Source organism: Barbus barbus (genome assembly GCF_936440315.1).
Source record: "Barbus barbus genome assembly, chromosome: 1".
NCBI classification, from domain to species: domain Eukaryota; kingdom Metazoa; phylum Chordata; class Actinopteri; order Cypriniformes; family Cyprinidae; genus Barbus; species Barbus barbus.
The window spans coordinates 14966104-14985642 of NC_136729.1; the positions used below are offsets into that span (position 1 = coordinate 14966104).

Below are 19539 nucleotides of genomic sequence, written 5' to 3' on the forward strand. Positions count from 1 at the left end.
AGCTTCATTTTTTTTGAGGGGTTCCTGGTTGATAAGAATGCTTCAACTGGATGCTTGTTGATATGCATTTATAATAAGAAGGTAAATTATGCCGTTTAGACTGTGAGGAAAAGAAGGTTTGTTTATTAGATACTTGTTTTTGCAAATGAGATTATTCTGTATTCTGTGAATTGCATGATTGAAAGATGCAGCGTACAACCAAGAGATGTAGTTCTGTAGGCTGTTATATATGTGTGTTTGCATATAGCAGTCTGTTCCGCAGTTATCTGACATTGAAAGGCAGTACATTATGAGCCATTTATAGTTTAATGGGGGCCTGTAACCGATCATTTATTTATTAATAGCTTATTCTCCATCACTGGCCTTGTACTTGCACCAGTGCCGATCGTTACTCGGTCAATCGTTGATTCCATCAGAAAACGCTAAAGCTGTCTCTTTTTCTTTCTCACCCTGTGTCTTCATTCCATTCTTCTTGTTTTCTTCTTCTTCTTCACCTCCAGATGCTCCACATAGAGGAACTCTGTGGACGTTGGCTTTTTGGCTCCATGTCATGCGCGAGCACAAGCACTACCGCACACGCAGTCGGTGACGCATGAGCCGTTTCTGATCCCGAAAGCTGAAGTAGATCTTCTTCAGTCAGCAATTACCAGTGTGCTGTGCTGTCAGCTTCTCTGGCACCCTGATTTCTCACTTCAGCACTTGTATGGCCTGATGGAGCTTCCATAATAACTTTGAGTAGCACCCGGGAGACGAAATGTTCAGAAACCGTGTTTAAAAACACCCATAAGCTGATTTAGTCTAGCCATAAAGTGGATTATGAAAGCACATAAATAGACTAAAAACAGGAACAGAGAACACAATCGTGCAATTTCCTACTTTTGTCTCATTGCTTTTTCAATGTGTAGTTTTTAACCCTTATGCCTTATAAATATGCTGAGCACAATTTATACAGTGTTTGTTTGTGACCCCATACTTTGAAACACACTGTTGTTTTTGAGACCCGGACATTCCTGTCGAATTAGACTGTGTGGTCGTGACCCATATTAAAATACCAGTCTGATCTAAATGTCCTGACGTACCTCATATGAGTTAATCGCATATGTTTGTGTTAGTGTTTATTGGTGAGTGCGTCTCTAGCTCGTTGGAAAAACGCACAATCCTTGACAATGATGCATGCTGTAATCTGCTGAAACAATAGGCAGAATTCAGCGGTTGATTTGGTATTAAGTCTTGGGTTTAGCCTCTGGCCATGCAGAAAATTGACAGCCAGAAATGTGGAAAACGCACATGGATCTTAAATCTTGCCTTTGCATAACAAAATTAATAAACTTATCCATAATCTTTTTCGTAAACAGCAACCAGCCCTGCAGTGTTTATAGCCTGTGGTATCCTGATTACACTGGACACTTCATTATTTACTGTCTTACAATTACAGCATTAGTCACCAAAGCAGACGCCGTTATGTAAGGTGAAGTGTCATTTTTTTTATTACATTTTAAGTTAAAATACTTTATCCTATTCCAGCTTAATATTGAGATGTAAACTATTATAGAGGACTTAAAAATAACATGAATCAATTATCATTTCATTCACAGTTGAACTTTTCAATTTGACTTTTTTTTTCAAATGTAGAAATAATCCAAATATTCTATGCATACAGAAAATTCAAATACTCTTTGCAGTATGTGTATTAAATACAGTCAAATTTTATTGCAAGTTCCAATTCTCGCTATTAACAAAAAAATAACTATGACTTTTCCCTCAAACTCCTAATTTGCTGCTTATTAATAGTTAACAGTTGTTAAGTTTAGGTATTGGGTAGGATTAGGGCGGTAAAATATGGTCATGCAGAATATGTACTTTATAAGTACTAATAAACCGCCAATATGTTAATAATAGGCATGCTAATAAGCAACTAGTTCATAGTGAGAATTGGTCCCTATACTAAAGTTTTATGTTAAATACTGTGGAACTAATACTAAATAAAATGAATCACACCATGCAGTTAGCATATTGCTATAGGTTAATAAATATGAATTGTGCTTGATGTAATTCTGTACCTGCTTGTGTACTTTTACAAGTGAACACCAGAGGTTAGAGGGTTTAATGTGACCATAATTGAAGACTTGTACTTGGTTTTTATATTGATGCACTTTCAAGCATTTACATGGCCACTTGTTTGTGTGTGTGTGTGTTTTAAGCTTTTAAAAATAATGTCTGCCGTTTACAGTGCTCTCTCCATCACCCTCCCTCTCGGCATGTCTCTCTCCCTCTATCTGCCTTGATAAATGTGCCTTTATTTAGCCCCTCTTTACCAATCCCAAATTAAATTGAGACCCTGATTGATTTTCCCATCTCTCTCTCTCTCTGCTCACAGTCCTTGGCACTAATGAAGGTGCCTGGTCGAGTTTGTCTCCTCTGTGTGTGTGTGTGTGTGTGTGTGTGTGTGTCCTTGTGCTGTAACAGGCTCCATTGTCAGATCTGTAGGGACTTGGGTCCTTTTTTGGAATGATGCCATCAGTGTGATGCCGTCAGCATCAGTCTTGGCCTCTGATTGGCTGAGGGTGAATTTGAGAGATTTGAGGAGAGAAATGAATAAGTCAAGTCTGCTTTATTGTCAATTCGTCCACATGTATGGCACTTACATACAGAACAAGTAACAAGAGTAAGCAAAGATCTTCGCTTCGTGTGTTTGTACTTATTTATGGATTTAAAAAAAATGTTTTGAATGTATTATGGATTTTATGAAAGCTTTTTTTTCACATCCAAAAATGGTTTTGTAATAGTCAAGAAACTTCAAACAACACCCTTTAATGTAGCATTAGGTCAGTTCCAAGGGTACGTCTTTTGCATTTTACATTTGAATGAGGGTACAGGAACTATTGACTGCCTCTGTGTGAGACTAAGTATATTTGTGTACAGTCACTAATATTTGTATTCCTGCAGAGCGGAGAATATGTAGTCTTGTGTACGTTTCCTTGCTGTGTTTGTAAATGGCTCCCAGTAACTAGGAAATGACAGGCAGAATCATCCTTCAGGATTCCAGAAAAATAAAGTTTAAACATGTTTGTGATGTGATCCGCGTGTGTTTTAACACCATATATCTGCTTGAAGGTAAATATTCAGTCTGACACTCGGCATATGGCAACCATGAAACGTTGAGAAATGTTTCCTTCCAGAAATGTATTGCAGCAACTGAACTTGCTACCAAAATGCTGCAAGCAGTTGTTACTACTGTAAAACCACATTACATTTTTCTTAAAAGGATTTCAAATTTTTTTTTATCAGATTTCATGTCAGGTTTGTTTTTTTGGTGGCTTTTTGACAGTGTTTTGAAATAAGTCTCTTATGTTAACCAAGGCTGTATTTATTTGATAAAAATTACAGTAAAACATTAATATGGCAAAAAATATCAATGGAATTTAAAATGTACATTTTTGTTATATTTTAATGTTTTAAAATGTGAAAAATTTGTATTTTTTTCATTAAAAAAACTTTATTCCTGTAATGGCAAAGCATATGGTCCTTCAGAAATAATTCTGATTTGCTGATCTGGTATTGATCTGGTTTGGCTGATATTATTGATCATGTTGAAAAGAGTTGTATCTAGAGCTGCACGATTCTTGCTCAAATGTGAATCACGATTTTTCTCCATGGGAATTGAGATCACGATTCTCTTACACGATTCTCATTTTTTCAACCAAAATGTATTGCACTCAAGTACAACCCCCCCCCCCCAAAAAACCCCACAGGACATTCAGTATAATACATTTACATTTATGCATTTAGCAGACGCTTTTATCCAAAGCGACTTGCATTGCATTCAAGTTACAGTTTTTACATTTTATCAGCTCTTGCTTTTCCTGGGAATTGAACCCATGACCTTGGTGTTGCTAGCGCCATGCTCTACTATTTGAGCTACAGGAAAGCTCAAATAAAGTGCTGGAGTAACAAAAACTTTTCTCTTTTCTTTATTTTAGACCCCTTAAAGTGAATCATTTTAAAGCTTTAATTTGTTGAACATAAGAGAACATTAACAATAATAAATAAAAATATTCACATTCACACGGGGCGTCGGCGTCAACGCCTCTCGTTTACTTTGAATGGAGTGACGTCAAGCGTTGCCGAACTGAATTGTGGGTCCCTCGCGTCGCTTCACTGGCATTGCACGCGGCAGAAGTTGAAAACTTTTCAAGCGCCAATCAGATCGCCTTATGCAAATACCCTAGCGCAGACGCTAGCCAATCCCGTTCATGCAGCACCAGAAAAGTATGTGATTGGCTGTTATCACTATGACGGCGCGTCAACACCATGGTCAGCACCAGAGCCGTTGAGAAACAGTTGCGACATTCCCATAGGCTTCCATAGGAACTTAGGAATGAGGAAGTAAAGCGTGTCATGGAGCAGCCAATAGTTCCAAACAACCGATAGTTTCAGCATTGAAGCCCATTCATTTCAGTGCTTCTCAAGCACAGTCGCCAGAAAGTTGAGGAAATTACAGCATTTTTTGGCATTTTAACGCATTAGTTTATCTCTCGGAAATCTGATCAGTAGTTGTATTTTATGAAATGCGTTATAGTTCATGTTTATTTTTAGATAATAGGCAGTATATGCTATATTTGCAGTTAGATGCGTTAGATTAGTTACGTGAGGAACACCTTAATAGCATCATAACCTGATGCTAGTTGTTTTACATCTTTCTGTAATCTTTCTCTCCCTGAAGGAAGTTGAATTAACCCCATTTATTTCAGTATCTTTGAAGCATTTTCACTGGTAAGTTGATGAAATAACTGCTTTTTAAAATATTTTAACGCCTTAGCTGACCTATTCTTGAATAGTAATTAATAGTGGTATTTTCATGTCGTCAGGTTTAATAATGTTTATCGTTAGATAATAGCTAGTGAGACTATTAGATTTTTATTATATTATTATAGATACACTAGCTACAATAACTAAACTAGTTATCATAACTGTATTAAAATGTGAATAATAGATGACCATAGATGAAGAAATGTATATTAATACAATAACACATTTTACATACTAATTAGATTTCTTATACTCTTTAAATAAGCATAATTTATTTCATCATTAGTCATCACACATCCACAGGAATAAGTGTAACACAAAACACACAAAGTCATGCCTAAAGTCTCCAATCTTTATTAAGCAGTTTACACTATTTATACTTTGCATACAAAGAAATGCCTTATCCTGTGTGTTGCATTGTACTATGTTTTTACTCCTCTATAGTTAAACAAGAAAAACCCATTAATATTATTTACATTAAACTCCACAGACAAACGTTGTTACTTTTGTTTTTGTCTGACCCGATTAATCTCATTCAAACCTATGGACAGCGCGGAGCTGTTTGGAACTATTGAGAGCTCCATGAACCACGTGACCGCGCGGCGGCGAGATCAAAGTGTGTCGCAACTCTGTTTCTCAGCGGCTCTGGTCAGCACCAAGCCCTCCGTCAAAGCGTTGATGCTGACGACGCCCCGTTGAAGCAGCGCTGCGCAAAATGATCACCGTATGACATCAAAGTACCGCAAGAGCGATTTGAATGCATAGGATCCGACTGCTTTCTTATCGCTCTCGTGGTACTCCGATGTCATGTTTAGGTCTGTCGCCTTGTTACACGTCACATGAGTGACAGCGGAACGTGGCCAATGAGGGCGAGGAGAAAAGTGATCGAGATTTATGATTGATTGGTGAATTAATAGTGTTTTGTTACTGTGTGAGTGTGACCAATAACGCGTGAATGCAGCACGATCTGAATGCAGGGAAATACATGGAAGTGAATCGCCAAAATGAGATCGAGATCGTGATTTTTTTTTTTTTTTCGATTAATCGTGCAGCCCTAGTTGTATCTTTTAATATTTTTGTGGATATTTTTTTACGCTTCTGATATTTTGATGAATAGAAAGTTCAAAAGAAATATATATTAAAATAATATATATCTGTGTGTGTGATAATCTTTTTTTATATATTCTTTTTTTATAATCTTTTTTTGTGTGTGTGTGTGTGTGTGTGTATATGTGTGCAAGCCACTTTTCACTCCAGATTCACACTGCCTGATGTACTTTCTCTCCAATTTTTGGTCACCGTCTTTTTTTCTTTCTTCAACAAATGCATGCTCTGTACTTTGTGTGGCGTCTTGAACTTTATGCCTCATTCTGTTGTCATGGCAACACAAGAAAGCTCATCTGGCTGCTATGGTAACCGAATACAGCATATTTAGGTAAGTGTGCAGCTTAACTGGGATAAAGTGGATAAAAAGGCAGATCGTGGCGTTCATATGAGCTCTTTTAATTAACCCTTTGTGCTGCAGGCCTCGATTCCCTGTGATGAAGAGCGTATTAGTGCGATTACATGTGTGTGTGTCTGGTTCTGATGTGGTTTATGAGCGTTTCTGATCTTCTATATAAAGTCTGTGGTTTTTAGCAGGTGCATGCATATGCAAGCTGTCAAACAAGCACACAGACAGAGGTGTTAAGGTGTGTGTTGCATGTGGCTTTGGCAGCTGCCCCAGACCTGTTTATAGGTTATGCAGTATTAATAAGATCTATTCATTAGAGAGCACTGGTCAGGCTGCGACTGTAAAGCTGCTTTAAACTTTATCATCTAAGAGAGAGTGAAGGAGATTCATGCAATAGCATTGCTTATTTATTTATTGTATTTGTTTTGTCCTATTGCTTGTGATTTAGTTTCTTATACTTATTTAATCACTGCCTGTTTACTTATCTTCAGTGAGCTTGAGTTTTTATCTCTTTAATTTTTAAGCTTGTAATAGGTTTTTTTGTGATTGACACTGGTGACAAGAATTATGAAAATTTTGATGATATCTTATTAAAAGCAAAAATAACTATCTTGATAAACATTTTTATCGTGAAATAAAATATCTCCTATCGTTATATAAGATTTTGGTCATATCACCCACTCCTAGTAGAGAAAGAAAAGTTTTATAGTTTCAGTCCATAAATACAATTTAACTTAAATTTAGGTATAACAATATTTGTTGTTCTACAGAGATACTCTAACATTCAATAAATGGACGTAATGCTGAAACCCATTTAAACCATAATATTTGGTAAGCTGTGTTCGCCTTACCCTTTGTCAAGTATCATTTCCTTAATAGCAAATTAAATGACAAAAAAACATTCATAATTGATTTGAAAATGTGTAGCATTTTCAGTATTCATCAAAACTTTGATTGTTTTATTGGATCAAAACTTAGCACTGTAGTTCTCACAGAGATGCCTTTCATTAACCACAGAGCACAAAAAATGAGCTCAACTGATTCCCCTCGCTGTTGCCCTGAAAACAACTGGACTTTTTCATCTTTTCATTGTTCATTTTAATTATGAATTCTCTCTAAAGGACTACTTGATTGAAGAGCAAGCTGTAGAATTAGCCTAAATCACATTTCATTCTTTTATTCATTCATTTGAGAGGTTTATTTCTTTTATTAGACAGCAAGGCACCAATTTTCAGTTGTTACGTTTAATTCATCAGAACAAGCCATTTTTCTGCCAAGTGCAATGCACTACTGTTTTTTTTAGTCTTACTGTATTCTCATCAATGCTGCATTTATTTGATCAAAAATATAGTAAAGACATTAATATTCTATTTTAACAGAATATTACAAAATACCATTCTAATATGTTGATTAGGTGCTCGAGAAATGTTTTTTATTATCATTAATGATGAAAATGGCTCCTTTGTGGAAACTTCTTTTTTGAATTGCGAAGTTCAGAAGAACAGCATTTATTTGAAATAGTTTTTTTTTTTTTAACAAATATGTGTGCTGTCTCTTTTCATCAATTTAATGCATGAATAAAAGTATTAATCTCCTGACCCCAAACTTTTGAACGGCATGCAGTTCATCAGCCTAACTGTAGACTAACAGATATCAAACGACTCAAACACGTATATTATAACCAGAAATGCAACTTGGGAGCCGTATTGTTTTAATCTTTTATGAAATACAGATGCACTCTCTGTAGTTGAGAAGCTCATTATGTGTTACTGGCATACAGGCTAATATACTCGCACGTCTGTGGTGCTGTCAGTGAGCTGAATGAGAATGTACCCATGTGAGCATTCGTGGGTGTATTTGTGTCTTTGTGGCGTTTTGATAAATGTGGCATCCCAGCAGCAGACATTTCTTTGTGCTTGTCATTTCAGAACTTCACAAGTTTGTGTGCATGTTTGGCACCTACAGGCCCATTGTTTGATGTCCTTTGGGTCTGATTTGAGCTGGCGTTCATGACTGAAGAGGATGGGGTCAACAGTCTCCATCCATCTCTCTGTCTCTCTCTCTCTCACACACACACACACACACACACACACACACACACACACACACACAGCCTATCAGTGTCAGGCCATGGCAGGAGCTCTGCAAGCCTTTCTCATAATATTCCTCTTCACAGGCGTTTGTGGAACTTGTGAATGTTCAAGTGGGTTGAACATTTTGTGTGTGTGTGTTTACTGACACACTTTGGGTGACTTGTGTGTGTGGTTTTATACTGGTCAGAGGTAATGACCACATGCCACTTCTAGTTCAGAGTGCTAGTGTGTGCGAATGATTGAATGCCATTGCTGTCAGTTTAAAGCAGCTGACTTTGTATGCGAGGAGAAGAGGGGTGTTTCAGTTAGCAGTTAGTAAGAAAAAACAGGGAAGTCAATTTAGAAAAAGCTATATATCAGCTTCTCATATATGTAATCTCACCAAAGTAGGCATTGTAAATTTTACTTTTAGTTGTTTTTTTCAGGGTTCCCATGCTTCTTGAAAGTACTTGAATTTTAGACATATGGATTCAAGACCTGGAAAGTACATAGGTTATTGAAAGTGCTTGAATTGAATTTGAAATAAATTTAGTTTATGGTGCTATTTCAAAAATTGTCCTATATGTGCTGTCAAAGACAGAATGAAATGGCACTAATGATTTGGGTGGAGATAGGGTAGCGTGAAAAAAAACTTAGCATGTGTGTTGATGCGCAGCCTAGAGCCCTGCGTGGGATAGTTTTCTCAAGCCTGCGGTCCTGCTGAATTTCTGACCATTACCGCCCACTCCCGCAACGTGTGTCCCACTTCCGCAAACATTCTAAAACTGTATGTAATTTTTGCGCTATCAATTATTGAAATATTGAAATCACATTGAGCGCTCACAGTTCACGTCCACTTTCGATTTCGCGATCACGCTCACTCTTTGTAAAGTGAGCACATCATACAGTGCGTGCATAATTATTAGGCATGTTGATTTTCTGATCATATTTTTTTTTTCCAAGCACATTTTGCCAATTCCAAACCACATCTATCTTAATAGCTACTATTAATTTTGTATTTAATCATTTATAAGCGATATATAATTGTCCATGAAGGCTGGAAGTGAAAAACTCCTCATTCAGGTGTGCAGAATTATTAGGCAGGTTTTCTTTTACAGATGAAATGAGCCAAAAAAAGAGATTTACAAAGTTACAAATTACAAAGTTAGGCATGACTATTGGTCAGCGAAATGCTCATTGGGTCAGAAAAAAAACAGGTGGAGAAGACCCATGTTAACAGCATATTAATGTGAAAAATTAGGTGTAAAACCATCAGGAACCATTTAGTCTTCAGCACCATCTTTTTCCAGAACTGCAACCTTCCTGGAGTCTTCAGAATTACAAGGTTCACTTAATAAAAATAACATGCTGAAGTGCTGTGAAATACATGAAGACTAATTTTTTATAGGTTTTATGGACCGATAAGTTGAGTGTCTCTTGAAGGACCAACAGCACATCCTCTTTTGTCACTGTTTGAAGAATTTATCTTCCAGAATCTGGCAGTAAGTTTTAGGAGCTCATTTTTATTCAATCTCTGCAAGAAAGACTTTTCAATATAGGAGATGGACTAAAAATGAACTCCTAAAATCTACTGAGACATGGAGCTAAGGAGAAAAAGTAGAACTTGAAAAATAAGAAAAACAGCTTAGTGAAAAGCATTTACAGTTTAAAAGCAAATAGAAAGTCCTATATTTTTATTTCTTTTCTTTATATATTTTTTTTGCAGATTTGCACATGTACAAGGTTTAAAATGTTCATGACATATTTAAAAACAAAAATTTGAAGTTCTGAGCGGCTGCATTCCTCTAGGTCAAAGATGAAAAAAATGGGATTTACAATAATAAGTGATTTACAAAATAATTTTGACTTGTTTATTTGTTTATTAGAGTAACGTCTCTATTGAGAGAATGTGCACATTTTTAATGTTAAACAGGTTTTACAGTATTACAACATTTAACCACTTTTTATTCATTTAAAAATTGCAAAATTCTTTCAAATTTAAATCTTGTACAAGAACTACAGCAAAAACCAGTTTCATGCATATTTTATCAATATTTTAGAAATTGTATTGGAATATTACCAGTATTGACTTCAATGGATTTCATTAAATTCCTTTGAACACGCCTGCTCAAAACGGTCTAAATTTATGAAAACTGCACATTCAAAACATATTACTCTGACATTTGTAATGTAAATGTTAAGTGTAAGTGAAATGTTTAGTACTGTGAGGTCTTTCATGACACTACATATTTGATAGGTGCTTGATATAAATTAAATGGTGCTTAAAGTCCTTGAATCTGGAGTTCATGAAAGACTGGGAACCCTGTTTTTTAAATAAAAATATTTTTTGCCACATCTATCTATCGTTCTGTCGTTCGTTCTATCCTTCTATCGTTTGTTCTGTCGTTCCTTCTCGTTCTGTCGTTTGTGCTATCATTCGTTCTATCTATCTGCTGATCATTCTACCGATCGTCTGTTGTTTGTTCTATCTATCGCTATGTTTGCTTATGTCCAGATACAGTGTACTTGTTTGTTTTTACTTTTTCATTAATTTTTAGTTTGTTTTATTTTCTCATAGGCATTCATTTCTGGGTACAGTTTCATTTATCTCTTGCTATTGTAATCACCTGAGCCATAAACGGTTTACTTTTGGGCCAGTCGGCTTTTAATGGCCATGCTGAACAAATTAGGCACCATGATAGGCTATATTTACATGTTGCTAGTAAAAGACTGTATGCATTTAGGATACGTCTTCCTTTAAATGGCCATCAATGGAGAAAAATGCTTTTGTGCCCATAATGACGTAGTTATAGCATCTCCTGTCAGCTGCCAGCAGGACCACGCTAGGCAGTCAAACTCTGACGACCCCTCTGAGAAAAGGCTGTTTAAAGTGGTTTGGAGTGGGATGCATAGATGACATAATAAAGTGAGGGATGGTGATTCAGAGAGAGAGCGTGACTTGAAAAAAGAAGGGAAGGGAATAAAGAGGGAGAAAGCACATGCTGTTATTTCTCCGTCATTCGAAACAGATGGAGCTCTGGGGCGCCACTCCTCTCAGAGCAGGGTGAGACCGTTTCCTCTCATATGCTCTCCATATTTCTGACATCACAGACACCCCCACGACCAGATCTCACTCGGACTCACTCCTCATTGAGCTTGTCAGGTGTGAAGTGGACACACAAAGTAACCGGTGTATTGTTGTGAGAGGTCAGTTGGAATGTGGGGTGTGTTTTGTTTCCGTCTTCCTGTGCTGAAGGTTCAGCCGCTGCTGACGGTGCTGCTTCTTTACTGGTGTGTGCCATCAGCTTCTGCTGAGAGTGAGATTTCACTCTTCCTTTACACATTTTTCAGCTTTTTTTTTGTCTCAGTATTAAAAAAAATACAATTACACTAAGGTGTAACTTTTTTTTTTTTTTTAAAGTAATGGTTAGTTAAGTTTGCAGTAAAAATGTGAGGGCTGGAGAAAATCTTTCACCTGAATAACCTCTATTTAAATTAACAAGAGATGCACTGACCAAGACAAAATGTCACTTTCCACGTGTGTTTTGTGTAGTTTTGTTATTTACACCGTAACAATAACTATCACCTTCCTTTATTTTTCTCAAGGATGTGTTAATTCAACCCGAAGCATGACCCATATGAATTGGATAAAATCTAAGGCAAAATTGCTACATTTTCGAATACATTTTAAAATACGTTCATCACATGCATGTGGTTTCAACAGCACAGCACAAGCTTATGGCATAATATGTTTGTAGTAAGGCATTAGTTTAATAAATCTGTTGTCAACAATAGAGATTATTATTATTATTATTATTATTATTATTTTATTATGTTTTATTTTACAGTTCAGTAGTACTATTGTGATAGTAGCACGTCTTTATTGATGTTAATTGTTTATCATTTAAATAATAAAAAAATAAAAAAATATATATTTAATAATAATAATAATAATAGTGGTAATAATAAAGAGAATATTTGAGACAATAAAAACAATATTTTATTCAATTATTATTAAGATTAGTTAAAAAAACCTATAAAAATAAATAAATGGCTATGTTGTATTCTTTTTTTTTTTTTTTTCCTGATCTCATGCTTGTTCTCTGGAGAGGTTTTATATATTGCTCAAATAGTATTTTTTGCATGCAAATACCATGGCCATTCTTTTTCCATATAATCAAATTTAATAAAAACTCAAGCTGTCAAGCTCAGAAATGACATAAAATTGATCCATATGACGCTTGCACTATAACTATTTGATCCGATCCTCATCTAAAGCTGTTGTATGACTTTGTAAAACTTGGAATACAGTCAGTGCATCAGTTGTATATAGACCACTTATTTGATATTTTTCTGATTCTGTTATGGTGCTTCTGAATCCATTTAGTTGTTTTAAACCTCTAGATTTGAGTGTTTGCAATTGCATTAGGCATGGGCATTTTCCCAAAAAATTTCATTTGAATATTCGGTCTCATAAAAAACGAATATTCGAATATTCGTTTATTTAATGTTATTTTTAATTATCCAGTTTTTGTCATGATTTCTGAACAAGCTTATGATTAGCTGTTACTCAACAATGTTCCACAACAGCGTTAAGTTATATCGCAAGGTTTTATTTTGGTTGAAAACATGTGTAAACAACAACAACAAAAAATACATTTAAAAAAAAGCATTCAAGATCAAGCAGAGCAAATGGAAAAATCAAGCAGATTGTTCAAATTACAGTAGCCTACAGAATTTAGACTACATATACTCGAGTCAGCCTATATTTATTGTGTTTAAATTGTTTCATGTATTAATTCTGAGAGAAACAATAATATCCACATGCTAGGATGAAAGTTTTTTTCCTCAGTCTGATAACAATAAGAACGCGCTGGCAAAGACAACGCATGCTAACAGTTTCTTAGCGCTTTGTGTTAAACCGCTCTCCCTCGAGAAAACGTTATATATGTCTGCAGATAATTTCAAATAAACTCTCTTCTCGGCTCAATCGGAGTACAGCTGCGCTCACCTGCAGTCGTGAATGCAGTGATGGACAGCTGTCTTTCCTCAGTCGACTGTGTTTGGATTTCATGATTTCTCATTGTGGTGGTGATAGTATGATAAATCAGTTTCACTAATTCATTTGATCAGAAGTAATTACATTTTGTCAGATCATTTAGATCAAAGTAAATCCAAACTTCGCGAGGCAGATGACAATGTTCTGTGATCAAATACTATCAACTTAACACGCTCCACAGCGCCAACCAGTGCATGTATGTAGTTATAACTGCTTAGGATTTATCATGGATTCCCTGCATTTACAGCCAGCAAATTAACACATAGTAAAATTCGAAAAGCGTTTTTATTGTTCGAATAAAAATTAGAGACCGAATGTTCGACCATTCGTGCACACCCCTAAATTGCATGGGAAAGAATAACCAGTCATTATTATTATTTTTTCCTTTTGTGTTCCACAAAAGAAAGTGATATAGGTTTTGGAACGACATGAGTAAATGATGACAGACTTAACCCTATATTTCTTTTATTAGCCTTCTCTTCATACTCTTTCATGTATTTCATATTTTCCCACATTCAGATGAGTCATTGACACCTACAGTCTCTTTTGTGAGCTCTCGAACTCTCTTGTTCATTCTCTTTTGCTCTCCCTTTTTCTGAGCAGCTGCGTTTATCCCATTTATTGTTTTATGTTCTTCCTTTGTCCGTCTCTGCCTCAGTCTCTTTCCCTTCCTTTTGTCCAGCTGCTTTCTGTTTGCAGCCTCTTTGGTTGGTCAGTTTTTCATCATTTCTTTCTTTCCTTCCTTTTGTCATGCTTCTGCCCTTTCTGTCTCTACTCTCATCTTCTGTCTCTCGCTCCCAGGGAAAAAAATTAGATTTTTTTCTTATTCTTATGAGATTTTGTATGTTTGCCCATGTAACCACGGATAATATTTGAGTAATTACATTGGTTAGCCACAGGTGGTCTCTGGTTTTCATATTTCCTATGTTTTTAAGCCTTATAGTGCCCTAAAGACGGATGTGGGATCCTAATGTAACTTTTTACCACACCTGCTAATGGCAGGTGATCTGAGAATATTTCTTAGGCATGAAAGTGAATAATATTTTTTTTAAATCCCCAATTTCACTACCATCCAGAGCTTATTACTATATAAGACATTTTTAATTTTCAATTTCAAATTAGTTAAATCAGTTAATTGTTTGTATCTTTGAATAGTTTTTTTTTTCTCTCTCTCTCTATTAAAGTTATTTGCCAAATGAAAGCAATGTTTTTGTTTTAATTACGTTTCTTGAATTTGGCACTTGCCAGGTGTTGAATTTGTACCCTTAATGGATAAAAACATACTAAAGGTGATATTTCCTATTTTGTTGAATTCTACACATTGCAGAATAGTATAAACTGAGCTTCATTTGGGATACAAGCCTTTCTGATTACTGGATTTGGCATTGCATTGCCCTGGTCTTTCTGAAATACCATCATGGAACTTCGTTTCATATCGAAATGTGCAGTTAATCTTTTCTTTAGTCTTTCATGCTGTTCAAGACATCGTTTTAATGACATTCTCTCTTTCCCTTCATTACAGAGTCTTCAAGAAGTCCAGCCCCAACTGCAAGGTAAGATTCCCCAGCGTATGTTATGAGGTGGAAGGTTCAGAGCTCTCAGTGGACCTTTTCCTTACCTTTCCTGTCTCTCTCTTGCTTCTCCTCCCTCATTTTCTACCCGTCTCTCTTGGTGTTTCTCTTCCTGTTCGCTTCTATAATCTCCTTTTAATTGCATTGAGTGTGGTTTTAAATTCTCTCTTGATTTATTTGGTTGTTTGTTTGCTTCCTTTGACTTTCTTTATCAGCACAGTGTTGGTTATCATAGCATTATTTCCTCTATAATCTCTTTCTCTCGGCTTGCATTTGTGCTATTTCCACCCAGCTGCTGCCTTCCCTTATCTCAATCCTCTCATCTCATCTCTCTCTTTCGTTCTCTGTCATGGAAAGCGTTTTGCATGTGGAGGATGTGTGTTTCGAGATTACGGCGTCTAGAAGGGTTGTCTTCAGGAAGGGATCAGCTAGGGGTCAGCGTGGCATGCCTTAGGCTGTTTAAGTTGCTTGTGTGCGAGTTTCTTGATAGAGGCACTGAAAGCGTTTTGCGTTATCTCTAGTATCGCTATCTCAAACTTGTGCTTGTCTCTGATTTTACTCTTTCTAGCTCACAGTATACTTGGGGAAGAGGGACTTTGTGGATCATCTAGATCACGTGGACCCTGTAGGTAAGTCAGATGGGAGTTCCCGCTCAAAACATCTTGGGACTTTTTGGTTGAACCACTTAACTTCCTTTCATGCCTTAGTAACAAAAATGAGCTATTGCTGAAGAGTTGCGTCTTTACGTTGATGAACATAATTCTTTGTGCTTATACCTGCTTAAACTGTTATTAACTGTTATTAAAAAAAACTTTTTTGGTTTCAAGGGAACATCCCTCACTCCATGTTGCATGGCAGCCAGTCACAGGAGACATTAGTCCGGGAGATATAGACATTTCCCTAATTACATTTGTGCGGGAGATTAGCTCTGTTAGGAATATTTCATATTGTAATGATAATCTTGTACAAGATAATTGTTATAATGCTGTGTTAATGGCCTCTGTGATCTAAAAATCTTTTGGAGTGCCTTTCTAAACCCAACCCGGTCTCATCCCAAGTCGTCACATATTGACGCTTGGTTTTTGCGTCGCTTTTTGACGCTCAAGGTACCCCTTTAGCGTCACTTTTCGACTTGAAGGGAAGCGTAACTTTTCGGCGTCGATATGCTAACGCGCTATTGAGAATTTTATCATCATAATAAGGTTGCCATTATTGCATATATGTAGAGGTGTGATTTTTGAATGTAAACAGTCAAAATAGTGACTTACCCAACCCCTGCCCCTAAACCATCTGTGAAGAAAACGCAAGATACAGGAGGCAGATGCAAGTACTGGCATAATTTATTTAAAAATGATTAATATACGCTAAGTGTTTCCTATTTAAAAAAATTACCTTCCCTTCACGTCGAAAAGTGACGCTAAAGGGGTACCTTGAGCGTCAAAAAGCGACGCAAAAACCAAGCGTCAATATGTGACGAGTTGGGATGAGACTGTGTTACTAAACCTGCACTACTTTTCAAAAGTTTGAGGTTGGTAAGATATTTAAAAAAAGTTTTGGAAATGTCTGATTATGCTCACCAAGTATGCATTTGTTTCATAAAAAAAAAAAATATTATTACAATTTAAAATACCTGTTTTCTATAATAATATAAATGTAATTTATTCAGCAGCCTTTACTTTTTCAGTCTTCAGTGTCACATGATCCTTAAGAAATGATTCCAATATGCTGATTTCATGCTCAAGAAACATTTCTTATTATTAACAATGTTGAAAACAGTTATACTGCTAACTATTTTTATTTTTAGCATTTTTTTTTATGAATCTAAAGTTCAAAACAGCATTTATTTGAAATAGAAACCTTCTGTAACATTATAAGTGTCTTTACTGTCAATTTATTTAAAAAATACTTCTAATAAATCCAATGAATTACATGATTCACTGATTAATGTAAATCACAGATAATATACTTGTAGGAGTATATATGCTAAGAATAAATGTAAGCCTTCAAATGAAGTTGTTTCTAAGACATTGTGGTAGATGAGTAAATCATTAAATAAACTTTAGAAAAATTAACTGTGGAGGTCCATATATTGTTTGTTTTATTGGCAGATCATTGAGCACAAGCCTATCACTGGACTACAGTCCATAGAAATCCATTTTGAAATTGGGGTTATTTAGGGCCGCTCACACAGAATGTTTTGTTAAACTACATTTATTTTTTAAACTGCTTACTTATGTACGCATGCACATGGATGTGTTTTGGCCATTGCTTCTCGTTATATTCTTTGCACATATTTTTTTAGTTAAAGTTAAAAGTTGTTCAAATACGGTGCAGACTGTGGACTCACAGTGCATATAAATAAATAAAATGTTTTGTGAAGGAAAATGAATCCATTCTTAATTTTATAGTAATATTATTTATTAAAAAAAGTTATACTACATTAAAGTGTAAATTTGACAACCCCAGTATTATTTATACTGGTACTTCTTGCGGTTTCTCTCAGTCAATCTTTCGCTTTTCTTATTCACGCGATCTGTATTTTGTCTGACTTTAGATGGGGTGCTCTTGATTGACCCAGAATACCTTAAAGACAGAAAAGGTAACATATTGATTTACTGTACCTCCAGTTTTTTTTGTGTTGCCTGTAATGTTTGTTTCTTTTTTTTTAAACAATAAATCATTTTAACCAAAACAGTATATTATATATTTATCACTCTTTCTCTCTGTACTCTGTGCTTTTTCACCAGTGTTCGTGACCCTGACGTGTGCCTTCCGTTATGGCCGTGAAGATCTGGACGTGCTGGGCCTGTCTTTCCGAAAGGATCTCTTCATTTCCAGCTTCCAAGCATATCCCCCTCTGCCCGAGGAGCGCAAACCGCTCAGTCGCCTACAGGAGAGACTGCTCAAGAAGCTGGGCCAGAACGCGTACCCCTTCAACTTTACGGTGACTCTTTACTTTTGCTTTTTCTTTCACTTACACATTGAAGTTCTTGTCATGTTTAGCTGTACATATATGTTTTGAACCAGAGTAAAAATTACAGCTTTACAGGCCCAATCAAATTTCCTAAAAACTTTGCTGTGTGACACTGTTAGATTTTTAGATTCATTGACCAGTTTGTGAGCAAGTTAGTTTGCTAAAGTAATTTTATTTGTTGGACAGATTCCTCAGAACCTTCCCTGCTCAGTGACTCTACAGCCCGGCCCAGAGGACACAGGAAAGGTAATGACGCTATCTTCTCAAGGCCAACTTAAACTAGTCGACTTTTTAATTGACCAACATATACCTAAGCTACATACACGTACACATTGTTTAAAACATCTTTTCTTTTCTCTAAGTGGTCATTTATCCCTTTAATTTTGCTTGCAGGCATGTGGTGTTGACTTTGAGGTCAGGGCATTCTGTGCTAAAACTGTGGATGAGAAGACTCACAAACGGTAAAGTGTTGCTCCTTGTGAGTTTCTTTTCTTTTTCACTGTTTATTCACATTGAGTGGCCTGTTTACTTATCAGGTACAATATATTGGAAATAGTAACCAGTGCGTTGATGTTTGAGTCCCTTTTCTGGTTATGTAGACTACCGTTCAAAAGTTTAAAGTCTGGAAGATTTTTATTTTTTTTTCCCAAAAAATTTTTTTTCAACAAGCATGCATTAAATGAATCAAAAGTGTCAGTAAAGACATTTGTTTTAAAAGATTTCCATTTCATATAAATGTAAAAAGAAAAAAAAAGTATCTCGGTTTCCACATAAATATTAAGCAGCACAACTGTTTTCAGCATTGATAATAAGAAATAATATATCATTATAGTACACTGAAAAATCAGTGTATTATAATGATTTCTGTCATGTGACACTGACGATTTGCCATCACAGGATTAAATTACATTTTAAAATGTATTAAAATAGAAAACAGTTATTGTAATTTGTTATAGTTTTTCACAGTAAGTTTTATAGACTTCTTTCTAAAACATTAAATAGGCCCTAAACTTTACTTGGATGGAGAGATATTATGTTTCTTTGTGATGTCAGTACAACAGAAGTTGTGTCTAACTGTCCTCTGCTTAACAGGAACTCGGTGCGGTTGGTCATTCGTAAGGTGCAGTATGCTCCGGAGAAGCCTGGTCCACAGCCAATGGTGGAGACCACACGCAGCTTCCTTATGTCTGACCGCTCTCTTCACCTCGAGGCTTCGCTAGATAAAGAGGTGTGAACATACATCTAGCCACAGGAAGACTTCCTCTATTGTCCTCTGCTTATAATTTTTTGAAGTGTCAAGTTCTGATGTCTTTTTACACAGCTGCTACTGAAATGGCTCTCTTTCAGTTGAATTTTTCAATTAAGTTCACTTTAGTGCAGAATAAGTATTTCAAAGTAAATGATCAAATCTGCAATGTAAGTAAACTAAAAAAACATCAAATATTGGATTTCCTTTACCTTTTCAGCTGTACTACCATGGTGAACCTATCAGTGTCAACGTCCATGTCACCAACAACTCCACCAAAACAGTTAAACGAGTTAAAATCTCTGGTGAGATGAACATCTTTTTTTCAAACCTGTATTTACAATAAATGCTGCAA

At 35.9% G+C, this 19539-nt stretch overlaps 1 protein-coding gene across 1 annotated transcript in view; it reads left to right on the forward strand.

Moving 5' to 3' along the window:
- Nucleotides 1–19539, forward strand: part of LOC306852561 (arrestin red cell) — a 46552-nt gene that overhangs the window by 16205 nt on the left and 10808 nt on the right. Inside the window, exons 2-9 of the mRNA XM_079389486.1 lie at nt 14916–14946; nt 15533–15593; nt 17519–17563; nt 17712–17908; nt 18125–18184; nt 18332–18399; nt 19031–19166; nt 19405–19489. Coding sequence (XP_079245612.1) covers nt 14916–14946; nt 15533–15593; nt 17519–17563; nt 17712–17908; nt 18125–18184; nt 18332–18399; nt 19031–19166; nt 19405–19489 — 683 coding nt within the window. The remainder of the gene's footprint in view (nt 1–14915; nt 14947–15532; nt 15594–17518; nt 17564–17711; nt 17909–18124; nt 18185–18331; nt 18400–19030; nt 19167–19404; nt 19490–19539) is intronic.